A 23,190-nucleotide genomic window follows, 5' to 3' on the forward strand; every position below is an offset into this window, starting at 1 on the left:
AGTAAGGAAAATTACACTTGGGGTGGTCAGAGAACTATCTGATTGAGGAAATTCAATTAGGAGCAAATTACTCCTTTTTATTTTCCTAACTGGGGAATGAATTCAGCAAAAAGCTTGAGCTTCTGTACCCTGCTGCTTCTCCAGCCTTCTCTTCTGACCTCAGCCAGTAGCAGGTACCAGTGTCCCTCTCCCAGTATGATGGATAGACTTATTCTGTCCTTGTCCTATAAAATGCCTATGGCTAACCCTTCTCCTTTCCTGCCCTGCTGCATTCCTGACCTTGTATTTTCTGTTGGTAGACTCATTCCCATGGCAGAGTCATGGCCAACAGGAGGCATTGAAAATTACTCCAGAAACGTAAGAAGTTTTCTGTAGCAGAGTAGGCAGTGAGAGCAAATAGGAGGAATGGAGACAGACATTCCAAAGTGCTCCATGAGCTGTTCTTTCCCTGCAGAAAGGGACTGCCTGAGCCTGGGGGAGTGGGATTCCTCCCTCTGACTGCTCCCAGTGTGCTGATCAGCTGTTTCCTCTTCCAATTGGCTCCTAGGGGAGTTACGGCAAAAAATCCCGACCAAGAATGAAATAAAGTAAGGATATACCATGGGAAGGATTTAATGAGCTGTCAGGAAGGTGGATTTGTTTCTAAGGCACTTAGTGTTCTGGTGCTGCTAATAAGAAATGAAAGCAAAGGCCTGACCAGGGTGAGGGCAGCAGATAAGTTTTCAGTTTGAGGGGTCAGAAGCTCCCAGATGAATTCTCATTCCAGCCCCTCATGTCTCCATTCCAGAGCTCCACTTCCCTTCCAGCAGGAACACCATGCTGAGTAGGCTGAGCCTCACTGAGCTCCTGCTGCAGACACATCAGAGTTTCCATCAGAATCATCTCTGCTGATTCCAGCTTTAGTGCAGTGTGGATTCTTTCTCAGAGGACAAATGGTGCTGATTTCTTATCTCAGTGCTCATGTACCCAAGTAAAGTCTTTGCCCAAACATCCTATGACAAAATGTGGGAGTGAGATGATAACAGATTCCTAACCATGAGCCAAACATCAAGGAGAGTGGAATGTATTTCTGAATAGCTATGTTAAAACAGGGCATCCAGTTTCATGACATAATTCCTCGGTATTTTTCAGCATCTCAAATACCATTTTCTAAAGTTAAAATAGTTCAGCATCATCACTCCCAGTCCAAGATCCTTCTGCTGTATTTAATGCTTTATGCTTACATTATTCATGACTCCTGAAATGCAGCCCATAGATGACATCTTAATTGCAAGTGCAGAAACTTAGTGTGAACTAACAGTCCTTGAGTTTCATTTAGCACAGTTTTGATTAAAGCATCATCCAATTAACTGGGCAAAATCCAACGCCTGGAGCCCCTGGGTCACAGGGCTGTCCCCCCTTTGCCAGCTCGTGGCAGTGCCATCCCTTATGGAATGTACAGGAGGCTTGCAGTGGGAAAGGAATCCCTCACACTGCCTCCCTTCATGGGAGCTGCTCCAGCTCTCTGGCACACACAGAAATGTTTGGCCTCATTTGTCAGCTGTCTCAGCACTCAAGCAAATGCACAGAATTCCTGCTCTGTGGATCAGGACCATGACAAGGCTGGATCACATCGTGGAGTCTGTGGCATGAACCAAGTGATTACTATCAAGAAATCTAACTATTGAGTCATCAAATGTGCAAGATGCCAAAAACTACACGAGGCAGAGTACAAATAGTCTACTCAAGTTTGACATGAGATTCAGAATTTGATTTAAAGGCTTTTTCTTCTTTTTTAACAAAAAAAGCCCTATGTTACACCATCCTTTGCCAAAGTCAATACCAAGTGCAGCAGTCAATTTTCCCAAATGGTTTGCTGAGACATTTAAATAGTTTGACAAAATTATCTAATTCACTTGAAAATGTTCTAACAAAATCTGACTTCATTACCAAATGTATTTATACTGGCTTTATTCAATATGGAGCACATTTTTTCAAATTCTGGAATGAAGTGTATGCTGCACCAAAAAAATCTACTTGTATTGATCTTAATTTAGCTAAAAGTGGTTGACTGAGAAATACTTCAGCATGCAGAAAGTGGGCTTGGCATGATCCAGGTTAAAATGTATATTTATTTTTTATTTCAGGTAGCAAGGGTTTATTTTAGCATTTCTTGTAGCATTTGCCATGTATAATGTCAAACTGGGTTTCATTCTGCACATTGCAAAAATAGTCCATTTTGATTTGTAGTGAGGGTGAGGACAGAAAAACAGCTTTTAGTATTAAATCTTGGGTGAATGTTGCACTTGGCTTGCTTTCTACGATTTTTTTAGCTGTTATTATCCAAGTCACCTACAAATGTACTTAATTTCATTTGTAGACTATCTCTGTAAATTGCAATTTAGAATATTCAGTGTGATAAATTATCAGCTTAAATGAAACCGATCTGACTGAAGTTAAGTGAGTTTGAGTGGTGGCACCAAGTTTGGGATTTGCACCAATTTAGTGCAATGGCCCAACAAGGTCACTTTGTAGGACCTGAACACGATCCCTGTGTGTGTGACTGAGGCTCTCTGTCACTTGTGCTGCTGTGACAAACAGCACTTCTGTTCCCAACAGGAGCTGGGGCACTGACAAATAATGACTTGATTGGGAGGGTGATGTGTCTCCAAGGGAAAGGAAAGTGAAACTGTTATTTTATATTCCTGTGGTAATTTAGGTCATTTCTGCTCTGTAAACACAACAGTAAATGAAGAAGGAGTAGGATTAAGACATCTGTGATGTGCAGAGGTGGTGATTAATGAGGACTCTGAGCCCAGTCTGGTGAGCCTTTAATATAAAGGATTAGGTCTAAGTGAGGTTAGAGGGAAGGGCTAACTCAACTCCCTTTGCCAGCCAACTGCAGCCAGCTCAAAGCAGGGGCCAGACCCCCCTGAAGTGACACTGACCCACACAGAAAATCACAAGAAACGGGATTTAAAAACTATCAAGTGAAAAGAGACATTTTAATCAGGGCGCTTAAACATCAGAGTTTTTGTTTGCTTGCTTCTTAGCACCTGTTATTTCAAATACCACAGGAATACTTCAGTGTAAAGAGTTCTCTGTTAAAAACTTAGTCCTTCACTTCTTTTTACGTAAAGTAACACGAGGTACACAGAGCCTCCCTTCTGCTCAACCAGGGAACACCAGATTTGAAATCCCTGATATTTTTAATCTTGAAACTAAACATGCAGGATAAAATCTTGTGAGTTACATGGGGGAGATTCTTTTCTGTGCTATCTCCTTGAGCTGCCAGGATCCAGGCCAGGTAGGAAAATACATTTGTGCTCCTAATTCTCATTACTTTAAGAGACAAGTGGATGTCTTTGCTACTTATGTCTAATTTTTATTAATCTTGTTTATCAATTAATTTTTTAAATTAAGTTTCTGAGCTCATATAAATCACTGGACTAGGAACTGGCACGTTGTTAGAGTCTTTGGAGGAAAAGAACTTTTATTCTCTAGAAGTCCTTTGGAAAACTAAATGCCTACACAGATTTTCTAAAAGACCAAGGAGATACATCCCTCATTCTCTGTGGATTCCATTGGAGAATACTCTTCATTTATAATAGAATGCACACGTCAGTGGTTTAGTCTTCCCTTCAAAAGCACTAAAACCAATAACAAGAAACAGATATCTCTGACAGCTGAAAACATTTTCAGTGGAGGAAGCCAAGAACCCATCATAATTTATCTCAGTGTTACAGATCTGAGCACGCAAAAGGGGCATCAGTACATCTGTCCAAAAAAGAACAATGTACAGGTGCGGTGCTGAGCCCCACGAAACAAAGAAAATCAGTAATTAAAAGCATCTGGTTTCAAATCCCAAGTCATTTATCTCATTGTAGAAAATGTGATCAGAATTCATTTGTAATCATGTCCAGATAGGCTTATACAGGTTTCCCCCCATCCCCTTAAAGCATTTGCATAGGCTTAATCAACAATTACATGTTTAAGGATAACCTGGTGCTGGATCACGGGGTAAATACTGCTTGTCCATTAGCAGGAATAGGTGGGCAAATGTTTCATTTGTGTTTCTGAGAGGGCTGCCCTGACACTCAGGAGAAAACCTTCACCAGTGCATCTCAAAATAAGGGCTGTGGTGCCTGCCCAGAGGAGACACTGTCAGGAAAACTGGCTCAGAGTGAGAAATCAGAGTTACAGGAGAAGGTGGGAGGTTAAAGAACATGGTCAGAGTAACTTAGAAAGTATTTAAGATGGATTCAGCCAGAGCTCTTCTGCATTACATTAGTGATTTTAGCCATTACAGGGTTTATCTGTAGTTAGATTTGCACTTAACATCTGTAAATTGGGAAAAAAAAAAAGTTTTTCTTTTTTTCCAAATTTTGTTTTGCTTTTAAGCAAAACTGCTTAAAATTGTTTGCTGTAAACCATATCCACCAGAGTAGTTTATCATGGTGTAACAAATAATTAAGCTGTTTTAACATCTCCCACTATTGGCAAACCTGAAGAAAGCAGACATCAGTACCTGTACAGAACCCACCTGCACCTGGAAGCATCTTGCTGTGTGTTTGCCAGAGAATAATGATCTTAAATGACTGAAATAAGATAGATCAGTCAAGTATGCAGGGCATGCCAGATAATCTGGAGTAGACAGTCTGTGTTTGATTACCTGCCTTTGTAATTTATTTCCTGGCAATCACTTGAACCTAAGGCACTGCTCTTTATTTAAATATGTTTTGATATTTCTTTGACCATATTAATAAGGATTTTCTTTCACTCCAAAATACCTTTTCCTGCTAGATTGTTAGCAAGAATAATTTTTCAAATCTCCCTCATGTGTAGCAGCTTCCATTGTAGCGATTCATTAGTTTCATTTCAGAGGTTATTGAACAAACCCTTATAAATACAAACATCCTTTGGAGTGGCACAGATCCTATAAGGATCCCTGTGAGGAACTGCTCAGCAGAAATTGCACATCTCAGGTCAGAACAATTGCAGAGATAGTAATTTGGGAGAAAAAGTGTGTTTGTGTGAGCTTGTGTAGATGATGAAATGCATGACAAAGACTGAGTTATGTTCTATGCCCCACTCAGACTTGCACATGTGTTTGTTAGAGCAGACAGGAGTATTTCAGTATTTCAGGAAGCTCCTCTGTACCCAAGAGAAGGCCCACACAGAAAACCCCTGAGTGTACCAGGAGAGGCCTCTTTACCCTCCTCTGTGATTCTGGACATGAAATTGGGTTTGTATCACTGTTATTAGTATCACTAAAAATATCCTAGAGCAATTAAATGACCTGAGACTCTTCAGTCCCATGAAAGTTCCCGTGGATAGTGTTCTCCATAATGTTATGAAGCCCCTCTTATTCTTTAGAGCTGAGCAGCCCCTGCACTTGTGGACCCAGCTCAGTGTGGGTGAGTAAAGGTGCACAACTGGATCCAGGTAACCCAAGGCAGCATTCTGAGTGAAAAACAGTATTTTGGTTTTTTTCTAAAAGCTGGAAAAAGGCTGCTGTTGCCTTGTCCCTACTTTAGGATGTCACACACAGGTGTGTCACAGGCTGTAACAGAGCAGGGATAGAGCCTGAGTGTCCCCACGAGGGCCACGAGCACAGCCAGGGAGGGGAAACCAGACACTGTGTTGTCCCTTGGAGTCACAGCCCTCTGTCACAGCCCTGTGTCACAGCCCCAGAACTTGGGTGCTCATTGATAATAGAAAAGGGCAACAAATGCAATGATGCCCAGCAAGGTGATCTCTGTTGAAGGATTTACTATATATCAGGGAGAGGGGGGGAAGAGGAGAAAGGAAGAAAGAGGGAGAGAAGGAAAAGATTCCTTGCATTCCAGAAATAAAGCCAGAGGCACCTGGCAGTGATTAGTGCAAAGGTTCACCAAACTTCAGATAGAGTCTGTCTTACAAAAAAGTCCAAAAGAGTGAACGGTGTAACTGTTTCCTGAGCATGTGCTGACAGAAATTCCCGTAGGGCAAGACCCAGAACAGAAACACGTGGCCAGAGATTGGGCTCTATCCAGGGACCTGATTAGCACAGCTTTACACATCATTTTTAATATTATGGGAAGAGATGAAAATCCGTGTTAACTTTTTTTTCCATTTAAAAAAATAATCTCCTGGTCCTGGAACTGAATTGGACTTTCTCACAATATCAGTGACTATAATGCTTGGGGGAGAGATTTTATGAATGAACTGGTTGGTGTGCTGGGTTTTACAGGAGAACCTCATCTCATGGACACTCTCAGTTCCTGTAAGTGGCTGCAGTGCTGCCCTTCAGATAAAATGTGGAGCTGTTTTGGTTTGTGCTTCTTACTCTGGTGCTTTTTTAGCTATTTTTCTTCATGTTAATCTGAGTTAAAACATAATTCTCAAAAGTCAAGATTGTTCGATCTGGCAATACTGCTGTGCATGGAACTGTTACAGAATGGTCTTATAACCCAAAATACACAAAAAATTATTTGACATAAAGGACAGATGTTTTTCAGTCTGGATTTGGTCCTGTTTCCACTGAACTCAATGGGATATGGGTTGAGGTTCTTTGTCTAGCTGAGGAATCTGCCAATCAAGCCATCACCCATTAAAAAAAACAAACCCAGACAGTTTTCATATTGGAAACATCCCTGTCGTACATATTTCCATTTGCAGTTATACTTCATACCTAGTTAAAATTCAAAAATCTTAGTTTGAATTTATTTTAATTATTTTTCAATTCTCAGTTACTAAGTATACTGTGTGTAGTGTTTGGCAGTCAAGGTCTAGTCAAGCTCTCTTGTCTTAAAAGGAGCTTTACAATTTCTAATGGTGTTAATTTGTCCTGGAACTGGCATTGAACAAAGACTAAAGCAGAGGGCAAATCTATTTCTTCCAGACTAAGCACAGTGGGTGAATATAGGAAAAACCTGTCCAGACATGGTGATGGAAATCTCAGAACAATCGATGTCCATCTGTATTTATTTTTTGGTTCTTTATGTTACACTGATATTGGAACAGGACATTGGGTGTGCATTGTGAGAATACACAGATCCTTCCACACTCCTGCCTGCTTGGGGAGGCTGAGAGTGCAGACAGGATAAATAATTCTGAAGCAAAGTGGTGGTACTTGGAGCCTTTAGGTGTGTTTTCTGTAGGTCACTGACAGCTCATGGCACACACAGGTAGTTCCCTCACAGAGGCCTTACTTACAATTTAACATAAACATCCACTATCCAAAATAAATTCTTGAAGCATGATCACAAGAAAGTTTATATAAAGGTCTTAACTGGTATTACTGTTTGAGGTGCCTAGAGGTGTGCACTTAAAAAAGGAGAGGAAGATCAGTCTTCTCTATGTTCTGACTTTGAATTTTCCTTCTTAAAATGTCCTTTTGTTAGGACCAAGATTTCAGAGCATTCCCATTGATGTAAGTGACAAATGCTTTCCAGTAGAGCTGCGGAACTGGCTTGTAGTCCATGTCTGACATTTGGTTTCATGATTCTTTGTGGGTAGAATCCCACTTGACTGCAGGAGTTCCTGTGGGAAGGGCTGTGGAGCTGGGTAATTTCAGGCAGTGTTGCTGCAGGAATGTGCACAAGTGCCACAGACAAAGTGGTTACTGATTTAGGCTCAGTTACTCCCAAAGTTTCCTTTTGGCTGTGTGGATGGAGGTATCACCTAAGATATTTCTGAGCAGTCCTTTTCTTTGACTGCCTGCTGATGTCTCCTCACAGGAAGCATTGGCCATGCAATGCCACCTGAAATCCCAGCTCCCTCAGACAGGAATTCCATCTCCAGTGCCATCCTACAGTGGTGCTTCAGGGGGAGCTGGCAAAGGTCCCCAGTTCATGGTCAGTCACCCTGAGCTGTGTGGGGAGTGAAGAGAACAGAATTCCTCTCTGCCTCCATGGGCGATCACTTTACATCCTGAAGCATAAGATGTGATTACCCCTCGCTTAGCAAGGAGATGTTGGTTTTGGCCATTAAATTATTCAGTCCCTTTGTAAAAAAAATGGGTATTTTGTTTGATTCGGTGGCTCCTGTGGCTGTGAATGGCACAGGCCAGGGCATGCTGTGTGAGCAAAATGTTTCTTTTGTTTCCAGCCAAGCACTTTCTCTCCGTGGTGCGTGTCCTGTTGCTCCTGTGTCTTGAACAGGGTGGAGAGGAGGCTGCCTCCTCCATCACACTCTTGTATGGCCCTGGACAGAAACATTCCATAGAGCCAGGAGCCCTCAAATGTAATTAATTAGGGATAAGGATTTTTTTTCATGCCTGCGAGAGTATTTATATCTCTTTATATATAGCTATATATAGCCACAGATATATATTAAAAGCCCTCAAAGGACCTGCAAATGTACTGAATTATGCAAGTTACAATTAAGGTAAAATATATGGTGTATATTTATTATTACTATCCAAACCAAAGCAAACTGTGGTTGTAGTACAGTATTAACAGGAAATGTGCAGGCTATTAGTTATTGAAACACACATGCCTGAGCTACTGCCTGGGAAATTTAGTGTATCCAGCTGAGTTCCTGCTCTAAGTCGTTCAGTGTTTCATCTTCCACACAGAAGGCATCTCCTTTTAGGCTCTAATGCATTACCTGTTTAATTTGTATCAGGAATGATTCCTTCTCTCTTTTAACAACCTGAGTACCACAGCAACCTAATTAGTAGGCAGATATTCAGGAGGGAATTAAAAACACGGCACTGGGGATGGGACAGTTTTGCTGATGATAATCTCCCCTTGAGTGTGCCAGAGCACATTCACACATGCACGCACACACGCAGGGTAATATTTTAGGGACCAGCTTGAGCTGTAGAGATTGTGATGAATATTTTAAGGACACAGATCCCCACGTTGACCACTTGTGCTAATACAGCCAGATTTTTCTGCTGAACAAAATTCTTTCCTAGCTGAAAACTGCGCTTTAATTTACAGGAAACACAATAAATTCCCTGTTTGGGGGAGATGGAGCAGAATGTAGCAGATTTTTACAGTGACCTGCTCAACTCTGTGAAACTCTCTTGATGCAGAGGAGGCAGCAATGGTCAAGTGTTACGAGGAGCTGTCAGGGTTTCAGCTCAGGCTCCTGCTCCTAGGATACTGCTGCCCACAGGCAGCAATGTTTGCTGAGCTCCAGCACCGGGGCAGCCGTGCCCAGCGGGAGCAGCGAGCTGGCAGCTCCACACACTGCTCAGCATTCCCAGCTGGAGCAGGGCCTGCACCCCTCTGGCTTTGCAGGGGGATCTCAGCACCCTTAACCACTCGTCTCAAAGGTTTCGAGGCCCAAACCCTGTCACAACTGTTGAGTTCACTCACAGGAAAAACAGGAATGCAAGGGTGTGAGTGGGGACAAGCACTGCTTTAAAAATAACAATAAAAACCTAAATTCTTCTCCCATGGTTAAGATTTAAGTAGCCTCTGGGAGTAGTTAAACTGGGTAGGGAGGCTGGGATTTTCAGTATTCCCACAGCTGGATACCTAAGTGTACCATTTTTGTTTGACAAGCAACATGATTGCATAGAACTCAGAAACACGATGGCCCATCCTAACAAAGCACTCGGAGCAGCCCGGCAGGTCTCTATGGGGGGCTGCGTTTCCCAGCAGTAGCCAGGACAAGACATTCCAAGAGCAGGCAGAGGAAACCCAACACAGGCAGTTGCAGAGGGCTCGCTCCCCAGAAGCATTTCCCTCCCCTATTCAGAGTGGTTTCTGGCTCATCCCGGCCTTGGAGTTTTTAGTACGTCTTTTGTTTCTCTTTTAAATGTGTGTGTGGTCATTACCCATATAAATGTCACTATCATGAGCTCTTTTAGCTATTATCGTTCCAACGAAAACAACTGCAATCTTTTTAATCTCCTTTCAGATAGAAGCATTTCTAGGCTCTAAGAGCGTTGCTGGCGCGTGGAGGACAATGTCTCTGTCCGGGTGTGCCGGAGGAGAGGCTGTGCTGGGTTGCAGTCCCTGCTGGTGGCTGTGCTGTGCCGCAAGCCTCGGCACAGAGAGATCGAAAGCTCCCGTGTGGGTCCTGCAGATCCCAGAGCTGGCAGCCCTGGCTGGGAGCAGCCGCTTGGCACAGGCAGTGTTCGCAGGGAATGAGGCTCACGACAGCTCCCGGAGTCCAGCCGCGGCCCCGCTGAGCCCTTTGAGGAAAAGCTGTGGCCCCAGGGGAGCTGCCCTTGGTGTTTGGCTGCTGCTGAGCAAATGAACTCCCTGTTTACCCGTGCATCTGCTCCTCAGCAGCGTGGGCTCCAGAGAGTGTTTGGTCCCTGACCTAAAGGGATCACAGGTGGCGCTGGCACCCCCAAGTCCCTTTTTGGCACCTCTGGAGCCCCAAGCCTTTACCAAACCAGAACAAATGTTTTTCTCTTTACATGTTGGGGCTTAGAATTCGACGTTAGTCCTCTTTCTTTTACATATTAATGGTCAGCATTTATGGGAGGGGGTATCTTTCTCACAAAAAAAGGTTGGTTTTCAGTTCTTGCATATTTGAGTCAAAAATATCCTTGCCTTCACCCATTCAGCAGTACTAGTTTAGTTCAACAGTACTCTGTTTAGTTTGGGGATGTTCAGTCGCTGTGGTTTGCATTGTAAGTCTTGTTTCCTTGTTTTGCGAGATTGAATGATTTCAGGGCTTAGTCAATTTAAACCCCTTTTAATATTTAGAGTGTCACTGTGACAGCTTTTGGCAGTGTTCCTGTGCCTCTCATGTTAAATTTGGTTGAGCTGTTGTCACCATTAATTCACAGTTCCCCTCTGTTTACCTCTTGCAGGCTCCCATGTAGTGCTTAGCCCTCATTGGAGCACAGCCTCACTTCCAAGGTCAATCCCAACTACTCCAAGAAGCAGTTGTGTGAAATGATCGTTTATGGTGTTTGAACAGCTTGTGCAGGGGTAGAGGAAGACACCAGTGAGAGATTGAAGTTTTTGTTTTGTTAATGCTTTGTCTGCCTCCAACAGTTTGTGCTCAGTATTTTTTTCCAGCTCTGTGACATCTATTACAACCTGCTCAGGTTGTTTTATTTCTCTTCCTCAGGGCCTGTAGCTGGAAGTTTCCACAGGGTGGCTCTCAGACAGTGAGGTGGATTTTGCAGCATCTGAAGGTTCTGGTGCTGCTCAAAGAGGTGCTTCTTATGTTTAGCAAAAGCTCCAGGGGCAGCAGGGAGTGTGTTGAGAACTCCCCACGGTGCCTGTGCTATTTGCCAGGGCATCCCTGGGCTGTGGAGCACAGGGCACGAGGTCCACTCTTTTCTCCTCTGCAGACTTGGTGCAGTGCAGCTCTAGGAAAGGCTTGGATGTCGCTGGCCAGGTTTTCAGCCCCATCCCCAGCCCCGTGCCCTCCTCCCGCTGTAAATGGCTGAAGGACATCTCTGGCAAAGGGCCTGTCCCTCCTGAGCCAGCCTCGTACCACCCTCACTGGGGCAGGGAGGAACCACTGACCCTTCTCTGCTCCACCAGCAGCCCAGGATGCCAGGGGACTTCATGAAAGTGGATTAGTGAGGTTCTTCCTCAGCTGCTCTGCTCCTGTGCTGGCCTGAGTCCCAGATGTTTGGGGGAATTTTCCATCTCTCAGGTACAAGCACTCCTCAGCCTTACACCGAGCAGTGCTGCCACAAGCAAATACTTCTTTGGGCTCTTCTTTTGAAAGGACAGACCATCTGTTGCAGCTGAAATGGGATTTCTATGTCTAAAAGTCCTCCATGAGGAATAAGTGAAACAAATGCTTTTCTTTGTCTTGGCTGCGGCTTCACCCTATTACAACTTGACCCTGTTACAGCTATGAAGACACTTAAACAATTTACTTGCATTTTTTCATTCTAGCTACATTTTCCACTTCTGTTTCTGGACATGTATCTCAGCTCACAAAATTTTAAATTAAACTGAGCTGTGTTTAAGTTGCACACTGAGGAATGGTGTCATTTTGATGCTGTCATTATGGCGAGTACAGGAAGTTAGTGCAAAGGAACAGAATTCCTTGTCTTAATTCCCTTTTCTCCTAGAAATACCTGAAAGTGGCAGTGCATTGTTGTCCTTTTCTTTCCGTATAATTTGTACCTGCAAAACAGACTTCTCTGTAGTCTGGCCATTACGGAAATAGGGCCATTTGAGTATTTAATTTTCCCGTATTATGATATGTGAAGTTTTTCTGTATTTTCTTTTTCTAGGCTTGCTCCCAACATCATCTCTCCGCTTGTCAGCCCCCTGAAAGCTTTAGTTTCACCTTCCCTCTTGCAGAAACACAGCTCTCCATCGTCCCACAGCCAGTCACCAAATGGGCAGCAGTTTTCTGGGATACCAAATACACCGTACGCTCCATTTCCCAACCAGTCTGTACAGCAGGGATCTCAAGGTAACTCTTCCCTCTTTTTGTTTTTTGCAACTTTTCTAATTCCTATCTGGAGAGAAAGAATTTATTTTGGTTGTTCATATTTGGCTAATACTGTCAGCATTTCAGTGGGAACTCCAAGTTTTAAACTGGATTGATGCACCGATGATACAGATGAAAATTTTCAGACAGGACCATGCTGTGATATGTCATCATAATGGGGAAAGCTGTCCCCACAGCAGATTTATTGAATTTATTCAGGTTCTTCAGTAGAAGGCTGCTGGCCATGCACCTCTCCTGTCTGGTCATCCAGCCTGGAGAGTGACCCTGCAAGAGCCATCCAGTCCCAAAATACATGGCCTGAGGTACACCTTGGCAGTGTCCTGCTCAGTCCATTCATAGTGATGCACTAGACATGGAATTAGGCAAAGAAAAAAAAAATTTTCCATGTATTATTTGGAAGCTTGGCTTGTGTTAAATTATATAATAATATGTAAATGCAGTCTGTACAACTGGAGCATGTCTGTGGGATTTGAGGACAGGAATGGGAGCAGTAAGCAGCTGTCCCACAGCTTAATTTAAAACATTTTTTGTTCTGAATTACTCAGCCTTTTTAATTGGGAGCTTACATACCTATTCTTGAGATCTGCTGTGGGAACTAATTAATGTTCCTGCAATTTTTGAGGCACAAATTAGCAAGAGATATTATTATCACAGATTCTTCCAGTAACAGGAGCTTGCATATTTCAGAAATCTGTTACTCAATCCAGATGGTGAGCTGCTAAAGTGTGGTAAATATTCTCAATAAAGAAGTGTGCAGGACATCTGTCTGCTTGCAAGAGCCTGAGCACAAACCCGTGAGCAGCTCCCAGCTGGGATGGGGTTGGGTATCCCAACAGTTCCCTCTGCCCCTCATTCTCTGAGCAGCGATTTTGCTCTTTGGTTGGACAGGCTTAGACTGAAAAGTTAAGGCGTATTATATTTAATGATTTGTGCTGAAGGAAAAACTAACTCAACCTGATGCTCAACAGATTATTCAATTTAAAAAGATTAACTCTGTAAGGGAAAAGTGGCAGATTTATGATAGCATATAATGATATATGATTATGTTGCTATAATGAGCTAAATAACTACAAGCCACAAGAGGAAAGTTTAGCAGCTCATTACTACGGCAGAAACAAATGCATAGACAGAACAAGTTTTGAACCACTTAAATAAATTGACTTTATTCCTTAAGAAAACCACATTTCCTTTTCAATGAATTGTTGCTTTCTAAGTGTTATGTCATGTGGTTTTGAAAAAGCAATAATTTTCCACTTTGGCCAAATGTTGAAGTATTATTATAAATTCATTATGGAAATGGTCATTCCAAAATCAGTTTTGATTAGCAGCCTTTGAAACCAATTATCTGTAACCTGTACTTAGCTTTACTTGCTCTACTTTTTCTTTTTTTGCCTCTCAGTTCATTAATAACACATTTTTATAATGGAGTCTGTAATAATTTGGGAGTTTTGAATTTCTGCCAGAAAAAGGTACATAAGCCCAGTGTGGAACCAGGCATCTGTACAGAAGCACATAAACATTGTGGATGTGGAATTTTTAGGAGATGGCAGCTTCATCAGGCTGGTAGCAGAAATATTGATAATGAAAGAACAAGCTGACAGTATTTATATGTTTAAACCTAGCTGTAGTAAGATCACATGGAAATTATTACATGCTGAAAGAATTTGGCAGGCAATGGAATCCTGTAGTTATTTATACCTGACATGATTTCTTCTCAGAAATTTTATGGAATTTGAAAAGCTGAGATTTATTTGCGAATACATGTAAATGACATGACATAACAAGATGGCATTTAATAGGCATATTCCAATTATTTGCTCATTACATCATTCATTTTAAAGCTGCTGGAAGTTTTCTAGGGTATGCCTTAGAGAAGCAGAGGCAGCCAATGCACTGTGTGAAGTGGCTAAGTGCGGCTTTTCTGCCACAAATTATTTCAAAGCAAAATTTTAACTAAATGTTATGTTTGGAACTCAGTTTATTCCTTTATGAACTGTTATATTTCTACATCTACTGTACATAAAACATTTAACAGTGATCATTTAAACTGACAGGGCATTTAGTAAATTCTTCACTTGAAAATAACCAAAGAAAATTTTTGATTTAAATCAAAACTGAAGGAAAACCTGAAATCCATGTGGCAAAAAAAATATTGGTGAAACACTTATTGCCAAGCTGGTACTACAGATTTGCACTCTAAAAGAAGCAGGGATGTCTGCACCAGACCAGCCTTCTTGCTTACTTTGTATTTTAACCCCTGAAGGGAACCTTTTTTAAGAACTTGTAAAAAATGCTTCCTGTTTAGTTTAATCAACCAAATGTGGTTGTTAATTGAATGCTTGGTTATGGGATTTTAATAATATTTTAATTCCTGATATTTTCCCTGTGAAGCATTGTAAGAAGTCAAAGGAACCACAATTAAATGCCATGAGCCCAAAGGGTCAGAAATCCTATTTTTAGTGTTGTGGTTTATTCCACCTGACCTGTGGTCCTGCTGTACCCCTTCCCTTCCTCACTCCATGTTTTTTGTTCAGTTTCCTACCTGCATTTATCCCACCTGCAGGCACATTGGAACAGGGAAGGTGCATTTCTCTGTATTTTCTTTGGTAAGTGCTTGGCAGAAATTGGGTCCTGGTGAACTCTGCAGTGCAGTAACACCAGGATTTTCCTACACCTCTCTCTCTCTCTTCACTGTGTGGTTCCAGGAACACTTTTTCCTCTGCCTTCTCAGACTGTCACACAGAGTGGTGCTGAGGGATAGATACTGCAATCCAAAACAGGATTTCATTGCTTATGGCAGTTCTTTTCCAGACTCTTGATTCTGAGGCAGTTCTCTGCTTCAGGTATTTCCAGACAGTGTAACTTAAAACACTTCAAAATAACGTTTCCCCACAGGTCTTGGGAAAACCCTGGATCCAGCTAGTTTCAATCCAGTTCTGTCATGCTTGGCTGCTCTCTGCTTTTCTAAGTCACTGTGCCAGCCCTGCAGATCATGAAGATATTTAATTGATGTAACAAAGGCAAGCCAGAGAGCACTAGGAAAGGACAGCAGTTACAGGCACAGAGAAAATACATGTCATGCCTTCCTAGGAGTGATGTCTATAGCAGACATTTTGGAAAAGGTTCATTTTTTTTTTCTCTAGCAATGCATCTAAGTGCTCTCTGCAACCAGTTGTGCCTTCTTTGAAGCCAAGTGTCTCTTTTTATCACTACTCATCTCAAAAAGATATATTTTTAGAAGGTTTACAGCAAGGAGTTTGTGTTTTGTAAACAGAAAATCAGGATAATTATCAAAGCCAGTCAATAAAGCACTGTACCTAAAACCACATCAAAAGAGGGCTGTGCTACCTCTCATAAGAGCTCCTTGATTCTTTGAGTCAGACTCTCCAGGCAGTAAATAGAGGTGGCTGTCTGTTTATTCCAAGGAAGGACATGCATCATTTAATGCTCAGCTTTCCAAATTTTTGGGCTGCCTTCTCCATAGCAGCAAATATGAGCAGCCTCGGTACAGTGTATGTAGTGTCTTTATCTAAGAGTCATCCATTAGGACTTCACTAATCATGGACATCAACCATTTAGGTATTTTGTGGTGGATCATATGTTCTCTAGAAATTAATCATCTAATTCTTGCAGATTCTGCCAAAGCACATATTAAACTGGGAAATTTCAGAGCAAATCTTTCACCACTCAATGAGTTTATTGCATTTCTACTCAAGAAATGCCTCACTTGGCCTTATTTACTGGCACCTTAGGAAATATGAAGTGAACAGGCCCTGAGCTTGGCCTGGTACTGCTTGGTCAGACTTTGATAGCAGAGGGAAAACACAGAGAAGTATGGGAGATCTTCCTGAACAGGAGAGAGCTTGTTCACTGGATGAATTTTAAGGGACACACTGCACCCCATACAGCCCTGGGTGCTCTGGGGACAGGCACAGGTATTGAATTCCTGAACAAACAGACTGAAGAGCTGCACAAGCAGCCCAGCAGGGTGGATCTCTGCTGTGAGAAGGGCCAAACTGTCATCTGGAAATGGGGAAACGTGGCTGGGACTGGGAGTCACTGAACTGCCCTGAGCTCCTGCAGGAGTTCCTCAGGAAATGTCTCAGTCTGAGGAAGACTACGGGAAGAAAGACAACAGCTCCCTATTTTTTTTGGCAATCAGAGGAAAATCCTGAAGCACATTCTGCTAGACTTTAAGCCTGATTTCATTGACTTCAGTTGCATTAAAGGGAAGGAGCATAATTTCAGAGATGGTAGGAAAAGGGGTAGTTGATAGGAATGTGCAGTTAGTGTGCAATGCACCTGGAATCAGGAAGAGGTTGTTGAGGCAGGAGGAAGGAAAAGAATTAAATCAGGCCATGGTTGGTCTAAATATTGTGACGTATGTTGAGGTCATCCTTATGGGAACAAATTACAATTACTTTTAGGATGTTGGCACAACTTATAAATGGTCAGATTCCTTCCTCAGCAATACATTTATCCTTTACTGTTAAATATCTTCTTTTGTTGTCTACAACTCATTTATGACGTCTGATGGCAAAACCCAAACTGCTCAGTACTGATAATACACTACTTCTAAAAAAAAGTAGGATCTGAGAAATGTTGGGTATGTGGGGGACAGAGGTCAAACATGCCCCAAAAGCAGAATGACTGAGGCAAGCAGAGACTGTACAGATGTATCTCAGCAATTTCCAGAAGCAGAAGAGCCTCTGGCTGAACTCGGTCTTCACCTAACATCCATCTGGAGTCAGTCCTGCACTTGTAGTTCAATTTTACCTGCACACTGTGGCCCCCTGTGTGCAATCAAAGGGGGTTCATTTGAATCAAGAGCAGTCTGGGAAAGAAGTTTGAGGTACCTGTGAAGGTATTTTGGACAAAGAGTGCTGTCTCCAGCAGTGCACAGCACACACTGCATGGGAAAAGACTTTACTCAACTGAAAACAAAGCAGTGCTATTCATTTGAATGCTGCATTATTGTATTTAAATTAACAGCAATTCGTTACAGAGACATTCCCTTAGGAGCTGAGCATCCTGGACCCAATCCAGTGGAGGGCTTACTGCTTAGCTTGGAACCAAGTGTGCTGTAGACTGTGTTCAGCTGATCTATTGCTTGAAGTGAAGCCCATCCTTGAGATTTTTGCTTGATGGGGATCCCAGTCCACAGTACCTTGTGGGACCGAGTCTGATGCAGTGCTTCTGTTCCTGCACTTTATAGAACAGCATGAGCATTTTTCCAAAGTTAAAACTGAGGAACAAAACCCCCCTGGTAGTAAGGAAATACTGTTACAGAAGTGGAGGTAATACCATTGCAGAAGGCTTAAATTGTGTATGCAATATCTGCTTTCAGGTTACCAAGGCAGCTTTCACTCCATACAAAACTGTTTCCACTATGGAGATTGCTACAGAACAATGGACCAGTCTGTCAGCAGTGATGTGCTCACAGGGGAATCCCATTGCTTCAATCCTCTGAGGCAGAATGGCTATCACATACTCAATGCACCTTTAGCTTCAACAGGTAATTTATTCCACCTATAAAGAATTATCCATATGATATTTGTAGCAGGAGGGGGAAAGAACACATTTTATATTCAATGTTATGACAAAAACATGTTTTTACAAAACCCCCTGAAATACATTTGCATCTTTTAAATCCCAGAAGGAAAGCAACTTTTTTTTTTTTTTAAATCCTGCAGTATTTGACTGATAGACTAAGTGTCTTTCATTCCACTGGATGCCATAGGCAGCACCCACTGTCAAGAGAGCTGACAAGGCACTTTCCACATTTATTGTGTGGGCTGTTCATTGCACGTCTCAGGTGTGCTCAAGCAGGCTTTTATAATCAGGTCAAAGTTAAAATGGCTACATTACTATAGTACTGCAATATTTTAGTATTCTTTTTTTTCCCTTGCCTTTAAAACCACAATTAAGAATTTACAGAATTGCTGAAATCAAACAAAACACGAGTATCGTCAAGAGCCATGAAACAGAACCATTTGCTGCAATCTTTACTTACATATCTCCAAGAAAGTTCTCTTCATGTCTGCACTCAAGAGGGCACCTCGGTTAAGGACAATACTGAAAACATATGTTTAAGTGCTTTTTGAAATGGGGCCTGAGTCAGACCACAAAATTAGAGTTGACTTTCCTGTTTGTTTTGTATTAAAGGAGACTCTGTTCAGAGCGAGCGTGCACGCATTTGTCTGCTGTTCCATTCTGGGAAGTGCATGCATCACTAACCAACACAAGGGAAACGTTTAAGATGAAGTTTCAACTTCAACTTTGAATTCTTTAGTGTTACTCATAAGTTTGATGTTACTAAAACATAGGTTTTTGCATGTTAACATCAAATTTCAAGTTTAGATTGACAGCCTGAAATATTTAAAGAACAGACTAAATAAACTTTCCAAAAGAAATTGTAGCAGTAAAGAATAATACTGTGGCAGGACACCAACTTCAACAACAGTTGATTTTTCTGTCTGGGCCTAAACTATCATGAAATGTTTCTGTTTAATATTTTTGTTTTTAGAGTGGTTATTGAGGCATGCAAATACTTAAAAGGCTGAAACATAAACATGTATGAAATATATAAATCTCATCTCATCTTTTAGTCTGTAAAATAGAACCATTCAGGTTTGCAAGATTCATCAAGGCTACACATTAATTTTTTTTAGGCTTTTATAGCACCATTAATATTAAATGAGATCTCATCTCGCAGGAATGCCAAATGTGACTGGCAAACAGCTGTTCCATGAATCACATTAACAGTCAATAAATTTTTATTTTCTGTTCAGGACTTTGGATAGTTTACTCTATCTGGAATCTAATAATGATTTCTGGGGTGTGTGCTTATCTTGGGTTTTATCCATCTGTGGTTGTGTATCCACCCTGTATACAGGCTCATCAAATAAAAATTAGCATAACATAAACACTCGCAAAACTTACCAAAATACTGGTCATTCCACTTGGCCCAACACAGATAAACACGCTGAGGTCGTCCTCCAGAACCTCTGGACATTCACTGTGTGCCAGATTTCTCCAGACAGCACAATCTGACCTGTAAACCAACAGCAAATTAATACGTCATAGGAAAATGCAGAAATGTAAATAAGTAGAGAATTTGATCTCCAATAATAAAAACATACCTGACAGCAAAATACCCCCAATTAAGCAGACAGGTTCTCCTGTTGCCAGGACTGGCTGTGTAGGATGCAGGATCTGTCCCTGGCTGCTGCTGTGGTGCCACACAGCCCCAAGGCCAGTGTAGGGCCTGGGCAGTGTTTGGCTCAGCCCTAATCAGGCACACCTCCCTGCAGAGGTATGGGCAGGTGGAAAAGACAAGGGAAAGGCTAAAGAGAAGAAATGGCCTCATTTTCCACTGAGGCACAGAAAAACAGTAATTTCCCAATGGCCCCACAGACCCCTCTGTGGAGCAAGAAGGGAGCCAGGTCCAGTGCTTTAACCCTGAGGATCAGCCATCCACACGTGGAGTCGCCACTCTGTGTAAGGCTTCATTTTCTACATCAGATACAAAGGGCACAGGCATTTGCTAAACTGCATCTTGTTCACGTGCTCCCTGAGCTGACTTGATGCTGCTGCGGCTATTCCAGTTGTGGTAGGTGGGCTCTGGGGTCCCTGGGGGTCAGTCCAAGAGTCAGAACCTTGTGCTGAAGTTCACACAGATGCTTTCCTAAAGACCAAATCCAAGTCAGGTGGTACAAGGGAAATCAGAATATGTATAAAGGATGAAGGTAAGGGAGTGAACATGGCAGAGGGGAAGTAAGGAGGAGCTGGACTGCAGTAAAATGAACATGTGCATGTGGGCCTTGACTGGCCAGTTGCAAAAGCAGGTTATGGTGGGTCATAATAGGAAATTTTCATGTCCTTTGGGGAAGGCAATCCTGGCACTCCAGCTGCTGTAGCATCTGATAGCATGGCAAACCTGCTCCTTTCCACAGGCATGTGCAGCTCAGGGGGTCTGTAACAGCTGTGGAAGTTTGGCATTATGAAAGAAGGACAGAGAGATTCTTCCCCACTGCAGTGGCTTTCTGGTAGCCTGGCAAGCAGCAGCCAGCTTGGTCTGTGAAGGAGCCAGTGGGCTTTGGTGGGCTGAGGTTCACAGCTCCTTCCATATGTCCTGTGAGCTTTACCTGCCCCAGCCATGCTTCCTCAGACCTGCACTATGTGGAGAGCCAGTAAATGCAGGATCCAGATTTCTTCTGGGTCTCAAGAGCAGCTGGAAGACACATGGAATATTTTTTCGAAGTGCTGTTAAAAGGAAAAACACAAAACAAGAAGACTGCATCACTTTTAGTGCACTCTTAGTAGGATCGTTGCCCACTCATTGTTTTGACGTCCTATTCAGATAATGCCTGTGAGTCCCAAGAGAGCCATGCTCTGATACTTGCACTTCACTTGCAAGTGCACAGCTTCCCACAGGAATGAATGGGAGCTCAGCCACGATGACACAAACACCCACTGGAGTTTGTGCATCTCCTGGGCAAGGCTTTGATGCTGAACACTATTGTCTTTCCATTAATGCTGTGCTGTCCTGTGTGATCCCAGGCCCCAAGCTGTGCTTCCCTGCTCACATGCACCATGGCACTAACTCATGTCCGTGCCCTTGTCACTCTTCCAGGCTATGAGGGGATCTCTGAAGCACAGTGTGTATCTGAAGACATGGTCTCCAATGGAACGGATGAAAATGGATTCTTCCAGAACAGTGCCTTTGATCACTGCTTGAATCACATTCCTTCCATCTACACAGATACCTAAGAGCAGTGCTGGCCTGGTTTCCTTTATTATACCTATAACTGCGTATGTAATAACAAAGGTGTTGTTCAAGTACTTTTATTTAGTCTGTATCCCTATATGTGCTCATTTAAATGAACACCTCACATTTACCAAACCATTTTATACATGAATAGTCTGTATAAGATAATATTGGAACCTGTTCCTTTGCTGTGGCACTTTGAAATTCATGCTTTAAGGGAATGAGGAGCATTTCAAGCAGCTTGTTTTGTAAGTTCTCTCAGTAAAGTGTAAATGTAAGTTATATAATAAACTTGTAAAGGAGAGGTTTTTCTTCTTGGAAAGTATGTTTCAATTCAAGAATGTTGTTCCCTTTAATCAGTTTTCCTTTAACTTGTTGGTTCGGTCTTCTCTTTTTTCCTTTTTTTTTTTTAACTAAAAGGATTTTTTTAATCACAGACCTCATGTATATAAAGATCTACATTTGCTCAGCTGGTTTTGTATTTTCAGTTTTACAAGAAAGCATTAAAAACTGGAAACAAGTGTACTGTCATTTCTTAACACCATTGGGCTCCTTGAATGCTGCATTCTTAACATGCCTGAGAGGAATTTTAACAAAGCAGTGACATTTCAGTCACTGTGACAGAAGAAAAACAAGGGGCTTCCAGCAGAACAGGGGTCACCTGCAGTAGTTTGGTTCCCTGTCACTGTGGCCATGGCTCCACTGGGCTGCACTTCCCAGTGTAGTGATGATTCCTGGGAGAGACACATCCTGCAAGGGGCAAGGTGCTCCCAGTGTGTGCCAAACAGGCTTGTTAGAGCTGAGCTCCTGAAAGTGTCCCATGGCAGTCTAGGAGAACAGTAAGGAAAAACTAACTAAAAAAAACCAATCATTTACAAACCATTGCAAGTTGGGCTTAATAAGGGCTGTCCAGACTGCATCAATCCATGTCTGTTCACATAGAGTCACCCAGGCTGCCACAGGGCACCACTGAAAAGCCAAAACTGGGTTGAACCCGATCTGTGACAGAGGACAGCACTTTCCTTTTTCTCATGTCTTCTCTCCCCAGAAATGTGGGGTACAACTCAGGTCCAACAAAGGACCTGTGTCTCAGTCCTAGGACTCCACAGCTTTGCCTGGAGCGTCAGAATCCCTGGTGCCCCTGTGCCTCTCTTCACCCCTGCAGCCTCTGCAAACACAGAAAGCCCCTGGGTGCTGTGCCTTCACAGCAGCCTCACACTGAGGCTGATCCAGGGTAAGCACAGAGCCTACAAGGTGCACTTGTTTCTCCAGGGCCTGGTTGCACCTTGTTAGTGCACATGAAGGGGCCTCTGTATCCAATTTAGCTTTCTGTCCTCAAGAAATTTGAATGAAACTTAGACATTCAGGAAGTTTTAGTCACTACAGACCAAGGTTCATGGGGTTATGTGACCTGACCCCCCCGTTATAGCAAGGGTTCCTCAAGCTCTCTGGCTCTCAAGGATACCCTGTGCCAGCTGCAAACCCATTAATTGTGGCCAAGCAGCCCTGGCAGCACTGACTCATCATTGCTCTCCTAGAACTGAAATGCAGAAAGGCTCCCAATTGTGCTCTAAGCCTACACATGTGGCTTAGCTTCTGATCACAGCCACATTTGGCTTTCTGTCTTGTTTGTTTATTCTGATGTGTCAGAGTTTGGTTTTTTTTTGGTTTCAGACATAAGTGGGCAGAACTCTCTCCCAGAACATTAAAAAAGGAGGCAGGTAGCTTAACAACTGCCAAGCAGGAAAAACTAGGGCTTTTGAAGGAAGACTTAGATAAATATCCAAAGCCCAACAAAGCTGTAATGTCTGAGACAAAAACCAAAATAATTCCTGTGCTGCAATTAGTTGGAAACACAAAAAGGAAACCATGACTTAAAAACAAGATTAATTCAATTTCCTAAAAATTAAATAAATTCTTCTAAAAATGACATTTTTTTAGTTAAAAATATAAACCAACCAATCCTAAACATATTTGATCAATTACAAAAATACTTATGTCACAACAACCAGGCTGTTCAAAACCACACAATGATTCATAAAGGTTTGGGAAACTCAAAG

The 23,190-nt window shown here is 42.4% G+C and overlaps 1 protein-coding gene and 1 long non-coding RNA gene across 4 annotated transcripts in view; one reads left to right on the top strand and one right to left on the bottom strand.

The window, feature by feature from the left end:
- GLIS1 (GLIS family zinc finger 1) overlaps nucleotides 1–21,132 on the top strand; it is a 177,099-nt gene extending 155,967 nt beyond the window's left edge. For all 3 annotated transcript variants that reach the window (XM_085067560.1, XM_085067559.1, XM_085067561.1), the window contains exons 9-11: nucleotides 12,137–12,321; nucleotides 17,708–17,875; nucleotides 20,996–21,132. In XM_085067560.1, the coding sequence (XP_084923686.1) occupies nucleotides 12,137–12,321; nucleotides 17,708–17,875; nucleotides 20,996–21,132 (490 nt within the window). The remainder of the gene's footprint in view (nucleotides 1–12,136; nucleotides 12,322–17,707; nucleotides 17,876–20,995) is intronic.
- LOC146433693 (uncharacterized) lies at nucleotides 14,354–20,997 on the bottom strand. The gene is made up of 4 exons (XR_014853682.1): nucleotides 19,503–20,997; nucleotides 19,303–19,414; nucleotides 18,374–18,435; nucleotides 14,354–15,343 (listed from the first exon to the last, which is right to left on the bottom strand). It is a non-coding gene; the product is annotated as an uncharacterized LOC146433693 (long non-coding RNA).
- Nucleotides 21,133–23,190: the final 2,058 nt, after the last annotated feature.

This window comes from Lichenostomus cassidix, chromosome 8, assembly GCF_008360975.1.
Source record: "Lichenostomus cassidix isolate B80296 chromosome 8, HeHo_3.0, whole genome shotgun sequence".
Classification (NCBI taxonomy): Eukaryota; Metazoa; Chordata; class Aves; order Passeriformes; family Meliphagidae; genus Lichenostomus; species Lichenostomus cassidix.